Source organism: Poecile atricapillus, chromosome 3 (assembly GCF_030490865.1).
Source record: "Poecile atricapillus isolate bPoeAtr1 chromosome 3, bPoeAtr1.hap1, whole genome shotgun sequence".
NCBI lineage: Eukaryota > Metazoa > Chordata > Aves > Passeriformes > Paridae > Poecile > Poecile atricapillus.
Genome location: NC_081251.1, coordinates 44994408 through 45002005, shown reverse-complemented (window position 1 = coordinate 45002005; position 7598 = coordinate 44994408). Strand labels below are relative to the sequence as shown.

The window sequence follows — 7598 nt, the reverse complement described above, 5'->3', positions numbered from 1 at the left end:
TGCTTGTGAATCTAAATAAATTCCATTACATTAGTTTTGTTAAGGAATATATTCAGTGCAGGTAGCTCAGTGTGCAGCTGCAGTGCCAGCTGCAGGTTGAGCTCTGGGGGAGCAGGAGACCAAGCCCGAGCATCAGGCAAGAGGATGGGAATGGGCAGCGATCCTTTCCATAACAAAGAACACAGGGTGACCAGACACTCACCCCCAGACTTTCCTATGCTTAGACTGTGAGGCTATAGAAGGTAAAAAAGGCGAGGGGTTCCTTTGTTCTGGATCCCTTGTCAATGGCATCAGCTCAAGCTGTTGTTTTGTTATTTATTTACTGCACCATGATGAAATTATTTTAAGGATTGGGATATCTGAGAACTCTGCTATGGAAAACCTGGGGTCGAGCTAGTGAGGAAACCTGGTCTGACTGTGTAAGTGTGGGGTGTGTGTAGCTGTGGAGGGGCTTCTGTCCCAGCTCAGGTGGTATGAGAGTGACTGCCAGAGCTGTTCTTGGATGGTCAGACCGGGAAGAGTCATTAGACAGTTTCTCGCTCACAGGTTTGAAGCATCACACACATACTAAACTAAGAGTTTTACAAAGACGCTATGCTATCAGAGGGATTTGGAAGGCTGGAAATTGGAAATGAAGGATGAGACGTTTATGCATCTGGATCATTGTCCTTGGACATGCCATGGGGGTTTGTGGAGTTACCCATATCTCTGCCTGGCTTTGCAGCCCTACCAGGAGCCACAGACACATACCAAGTGCAGGGCTGGGGCAAACCTCAGCTGCCTTTCTAAGGTGGGAGACTTACACCAAAGGCAGATACCTCAGGTAAGTCAGTAAAGCCCCACGGCAGAGGTTTTGCTGCAATAAGCTATAGTGGGCAGGTCCCAAACAGCAGGCAGTCCCTAAGCACCAATACACAGGAAAGGAAAGCTCATGGAGAGGAGTTCAGTCTCTAGAGAGCAGCTCAGTGGAAAGCCAAGGTGCAGTCTGGAGGCAGACCAAAGTAAGATAGCTGGAGGTAACCATTTGCTAAGTCCATTGGATCTGAGCTAGCAGGAAGCTGCTGGGTCATCTGGCTCTATGCTATGCTGCAGGTCAATTTCAGTCATTGTGAAGGCTTGAGTTGCTGTGTAACTCAGCTGGAATAAGTAAGCAGATTAATGGCCCAGACCTGTACCATATTCTAGTCAGAAAACCACTGACTTTGACATACACAGCACAATCACTTCACAGCCAGAACCATCATGATATGTTCTGTGAGCAAAAGTGTAATGAGGCTGCTGATGAATGGAGTACTGACAAGTACAGATGCAGTACAACACAAAAAACAATACTAAAACACAAATACCAATAGTTTTCTGAAAGTGCTCATAAACTGAAATTTGTATCTTTTTGTTTCATAAAGGCCACATCCACAGGAGTTTGACCTCATACCTGAAAATACTGAATTCTATTCACACAGAAGGCAGTAGCGATTACACAAACCTTTACTTATTCTGATTTCGAATTCGGAGACACCTCCTTTTCAATGGTGGCTCCAGATCCTCTGGCCCTGTGCTGAGTATTGGCGTTGAGATAATGCACGGCGCAATAGCAGTCTTTTCTGCTGGTTTTGGCACAGGCTGGATCACACAACCTGTCTTGGGCAGCATCCTCAAAGCATATGCATGGTCCTCGTCTGCTGGATTGTTAAGGTTCGGGTCCTGTTTGTCTCCCGCAGCCAGGGGCTCTTCCCCAGTCTTCTTGCCAGCATCTCCCTCAAGGTGGCAGTTTGACGCACAGTTGTTCTCCTTAACAGACTCCAGCTCGCTCACCGCCAGCTCCTCCGGGGGCTGGGGCTTTTTCGTCTCCTGGGGCGGCTCCGGGTTCTTGGAACCCTCCGTGCTCTTTGTGCCATTCACAATGACGTTGCACACCGCTGCGCCAGCTTCCAGTCCTGGCGTGCCAGAGGCCAAGGAGACGGGACAGCAGTGAGCTCCGTCACTGCACGGTAACGTTTTTGAGTCAACTGGGCTACAGCTGTCCCTGCAGTCGCTGCAGTTCCTTTTGTCTGAGCTACCAAAAGCCAAATTTACAACACTGTTAGGTTCACGTTCAACTTTCACTTGGGCGTGTAGAGCCCTGTGGATGACATTGTGCAGCCTAGACCGGTGGCCTACTGTTAGGTCTATCACACCGTCCTGTGGACCCTGCAGCACACTGGGGAAACCAAATTTACTGTTCACTGGACTACTAGGTCTGACAGTCAAATCAACAACTTCATTTTTACTGTGCTCCTGAAGCACTTTAGCTTGATTAAGGGACTGGCCTGAGCAGCTCGGTGATGAGTCAGAGGATTTGGATGATCCTTGCTTTGACTCTCGAGGGGATGAAGAGCTATTGGTTGGCTTTGCCCCAGGCGTCTCGCTGGAGGTACTCGGAATGAAGCTTTCACCGTTGCTGGAGAAGCCATTGGGGGGTTTGGAGTCGTTGATGTGGGGGATGGGGATGGGGATGGGGATGGGAACGGGCAAAGGGACAATGACAGGATATGGCACTAGTAGAGTTGGGGGTGGCACCAGTGGGGCAAGGGATGGCAATCCAAAGTTCATCATCTGTGGCATAGGCATAGGACCATTTGGCATCATGCTGACAGGGGGGAAGGGAAGACTGGGCAAAGGAGCTCCGGGAGGGGGAGGCGGCAACAAGCCAGGAGGATTCCCAGGCATGGTAGGTGTTGTAGGGGGATGGATATGGGGGGACAGCATTGGCCTGTGCATGGGGCTAGAGGTGGGACCCATATTTCTGGGACCACCTGGTGGGGGACCGATTCCAGGAATCATTGGATTTGACAGAGGGCTGTTAGGATTCGAGGCATGGTGAGGTGGGCCACGAATAAATGGTGGACGGATTTGCTGCATAATTTGCTGTTCCATGAATATGGGCAGAGGAACTGGCCCACGGTTTGTCATCACCATGGGAGGACTGCGAGGTGGGACACCAATTGGAGGCACAATGCTAGCAGGTGGCTGGACAGAAACTGGTGGAATATTTGGATTCTCACTGATGGGAATAGGTTTGGGAACTGGCGTGGGGATTTTAGTGACAGAGCAGTTGGCAGTGTCAGACGGAGAGGCAGTGGTAGACGCTGATGGTCCAGGGCCTTGAATTTGGCCAGCTGCAGACGCTGGGGATGGGGCTTTTCTCCGAGCATCTGCTAGCGGTATATTCCAAGAATCTGGAGTAAGCAGCTGCACCCCAGTGCCTTCTGCTTTATTTTCGACTGGAGGATGTAATGTACTGCACAGTCCAGCTGGAAGATTGGCCTGTGTCTCTTTGTAGAAAATGTCCATTTTGTACTGATTGAGACATTTTGCACTGCAGAACTGAAGCCTTCTTTCCCCGTCCCCAAAATCCAGATACTCTTTTGTGTGTCTTATGTGCTTACACCAGTCACATACCTACAACACAGTAATAAAATCAAATCAGGTAAGAAAAGCAATCTTCTCTTCATAGTGTTATTTTTAAAGTATTTTTTTCAGTTGCTAAATACATTATTTTTCTAACAGAAAAAAAAGAAGTTACATTTGTGAAAACCGCACCTTTTTTTTTTTCTCCAAAATATTAATGAATTGAATGCCACTCCCTTTTCTGGCTCCCATTATCTCAGTCCTACCTTATATGATGCATTATCATAAACCCATAGCACAGAGAAGAATCCCCAGCTGGCATAAACTGTTATAACACACATATGTAAGTATGCAAAGTCCATATGAGTATGGCTGTGATTACTCCTTGGTGGTAATCTAAGCATGCCTGTGCCATCTGAGATGCCATGCTACACAAGGAGTGTGAGAGCTGGAAAAGGACTCAGAAAATTGCTGGAAATTAATGTAAACCATTTTCTGCTAAACTGCAGCACACGGGAACATTCAGTAGTCTACTAAGGGTATCAAATAATAAGTTGGAAAGAGTGTGATATTTCAAAATGGCATCACAAAGCAAAAAGCATCATTGATTCTTTGCCCTTCGTTCCAAGGAGAAACTTGGAAAAAGTCAGGATATTTGTGAAAGGTTCAAATAGTCCCAATTTGTGATGTTTCAGCAAGCTGGAATTATTTTCTGAGATGTTTGCCCACTCTTGTGTACAAGTCACTTTGAGTAAAACTTCTTGGCAAGCAAGGACCTGTTTAGCAACTTCTCAAATACTACAGCAAAAAGTTTGCATTGCAGGCTCAATTTTGTTTTGTTTCTCTGCTTTCCATTTAATTCTTTTTTATGTTGGTATTGGTGTGGTGAAGGCACAGCCAATTTTTTTTAAAATAAGGCTGCAGAACTAATTAAGCTGTGAAAGGTTTTCCCAGTTGTAAACCACTAGACACCAAAGTTCAAAAAATAGTCATTCTAGGCTTCAGAATCCATTACTTCAGAGAAATTATTGTGATTTCATTAACACATTAATTTTGCAACACCAACAGCTCTCACAGATGGTGAAGACATGATCTACAATTCAAATATGACTCTTGTTTGCACAAATGCCTTTCCTTCATATGGCATTTTAAACAAGAATTAATATGAGTAATCTTGCCATAGCTATAAACAGATAAACAGATGTCAGATTTTTCAGTGCCTCACTTTTTTGACAGAATTTTACACACACAAACCCCCCCCATTTTTGTCATTTACATTAGTTCTCAAAATACTCCACTGACAGAGAATTTTGGTGCTTTCTATCAGCATGTTGAGCCTATGACCATGTCATAATATATCCTGGTATTGTTTGTTCTGCCTTTTCCAAATAGCCCATATTAGCTTGCTTTGAAATTACTCCATCTTTTGTATAAAGGAAAAAAAATACAGTAAAAACCCCAAAGAAGACTATGATTGTGAAAAGACTGCATTAAAAGGATAATTAATTTTAATAACTATTGGCCATATAAACAATTCAAAACAACATATGCTGGGCATCTGATTACCCATCTCATTTAACTCTCAGCTTTCCTTTAATATAAACAGTGGCGACATTCTTGAGTTTTCAATAATATATCTTTAATGTATATAGACACACACACAGACACTATAAACTATGGTTATTAGCCCATTTAGCTCCTTGACCTTTTAGCTATCCCATCAGGTTGCTGTTTGTTTCCCTCCTGCTCCCTTCCCCATTCACACACACACACACACACACACACACATGCTCCCTCTCTTCTATCCCAACATTTAAATCAAGCTAAATAATCGAGAAGTAGCAGCTCCTAAGTCAACCCTGAAGTTTGGGAATGCAGGACCCAGATTTTTAGCTTGGGCATACAGACACTGTGCCCTGTGAGATAAAGCAGAGGGGGTGCTGGTGCTGCTTGGCACATGTGGCATCAGCAGGGGTGTATTTCCAGCATGGTGCCCCACTGCAAGAAAGGAAATTTCCTGGCACGAACAAGTCCAGCCCTGCAGTGAACACGCAGTGACGGAGTCACACCCTAAAATAAGTGGACAAAAAGGCTGTCAAACACACAGAACTGTTGAGATAAATGCCTGCAATGCCATGATGCATGCATCCCCCCAAGCGTGGGGCAGATGGGAAAGCGGGAGTGCAGCAAGCAGGGGAGAGGAGGCAAACCCACTTCCAACAGCTCCTGGATTTTATCAGGTATCAGCTCTCCGTCTGCTCCCCACAGGAAGGCTCAGTGGCCATCACAGCAAGCCCTGGAGCTTGTGCTGCAAATAGTGCAAACACACAGCAGTGGGCACCAAACCATTCCGCACATTTGGCACGGGTGTGGGGTTTGCCACCCACCTGGCAAGTCACCACACATGATGGAACCATCCTATAACCACTCTCCTGAAATTTTCTGGCTTGCCACTGTTTTCAAACCAGACAAAAGGGGAATTTGTGAGTCTACACCACAAGGTAATAGGATACTATTTAACTCAGTGGAGCTGCTGAATTCACCTTAAATGATTTCTGAGTGAGAGATCACTGCTGTAGCCACAAAATACTATCTATTTTGCATGTATGGAATCAGGACATACTCCACCACAGTCCTCCTGCTGCTTGCAGAGTATGCTATTGCCCTGAGGGCTGGCAAAGATGCAGAGGGTCTCCACATGTACCCCAGGAGCTATAACTAGGAGCTCCCAGACAGCTCCTGGGGGGCTGGGGCAGAATGAAGCCCCCCTGGCCCATCACCATCTATTTGCAGTAGAAGGACAAGGAGGAGAGTGGCCTCAGAGGTGTCTGCAGTAAGGGATGGAGCAGGACTTCAGGTGCAGCTGCAGTGAAGACTTGCCTTTCCTTTGGGACAAGGTAGTAAACCACCTTGTAAGCCTGCTGCCAAAGAAGCACCTAAGAAATACAAGAGAATAAATCCAGTCTCCTTATCTTCCTAGGAAGAGCCCCATCCATGACCTTAATTAAAGGGACTGAAAGAGAAATACAGCCCCACAAAAAATTGTGGCATCTTTTCTAATAATTTAATTTTATTAGTTAGCATTTGAAAAATTCACTGAAACATATCACTGTATTATTGCTGTATTGATTTGTTTATCTCCTGTGAGCTCCTGTGTCTCTCCTGGCTAAACAAATATTTTCTCTTCCTTGGTAAAATATTTAGAAATCCTGCTTACAAATTCTCTACTGATTTCTCCAGTTTTCAATAATTCACTGAGGAACAAGAAACTCTGAAGTACGCCTGCCTCACTCACATATTGATCACAGACCCTTCTGTATATTTTATCACTAGATAAAATTAATTAAAGCCAGGGAAATTAAAGGCAGCAAATCGGTTCCTCTGAATACACTGCACAGACTAAATATTCAATAATTTTCTCATTGATTTCATGCAGCATCTCAGTGTTGAAGCTACAACACCAGTGAAAAATGCCCATCTTCTACATTCATGTATTTCTTAATTTTATTTTGTTTTTTCTCTCATTCTTTTTATTTATATAAGCAATCAGTCTGTGCTGCTTAGTTAAGATAAAAGGTATAAAAATGTGGGACTCATATGCAGATAATATGCAGGTATTATGACGCCTCACAATACCGTACTAAAAGGCAGAAAAACAGTCTCTACAACAATGACGAAATTACTGGAGGAGAAAAAAATGTCACTTAAGAATTAATTAATCAAGTCTGTCTTACAGAATTGATCATTTAAGATGAGGTCAATGAATTTATGATACAAATGGCTATATCACTAGAGGTAATAAAATGGAGCAATATCACTCATTTTACATCTAACTAATGACGTGCTCAGAGTAATTACAGATTTCTTCTAAAAGCCTACACTGATTAGTTCAGATGTGATAGGTGAAACGTATATATCTCTCCATTCAATAAAATAACGTTTTCTTATCTGTAGAACACACAGCTGATATCTTATTTTTTAAAGTATTTGCATTCTGTAGAGAACATCACTGTTCTTCACAACCAGCTCAGAATTTCTCTGTTCATGTGTTCCCTTTCCCTCCCTTTTTCTGTTTCATCCCTTCCCTTCATCGTACAACCAAGAGAAGAGCTAAACTGTTGCAGAGTGCTTGTTGACACTGCGCACTGGATTTGGCAGCGCTTACACGTGGGAGCAGCTCCCTGGGTTTCAGTGGGATTAGTCACAAGCAT

General features: G+C 44.2%; 1 protein-coding gene across 2 annotated transcripts in view; it reads right to left on the bottom strand.

Moving 5' to 3' along the window:
- Positions 1-1483: 1483 nt before the first annotated feature.
- The window catches only part of SOBP (sine oculis binding protein homolog), a 99807-nt gene continuing 93692 nt past the window's right edge, over positions 1484-7598 (bottom strand). For both annotated transcript variants that reach the window (XM_058834664.1, XM_058834665.1), the window contains one exon: positions 1484-3438. In XM_058834664.1, the coding sequence (XP_058690647.1) occupies positions 1486-3438 (1953 nt within the window). In that variant the 3' untranslated portion in view covers positions 1484-1485. The remainder of the gene's footprint in view (positions 3439-7598) is intronic.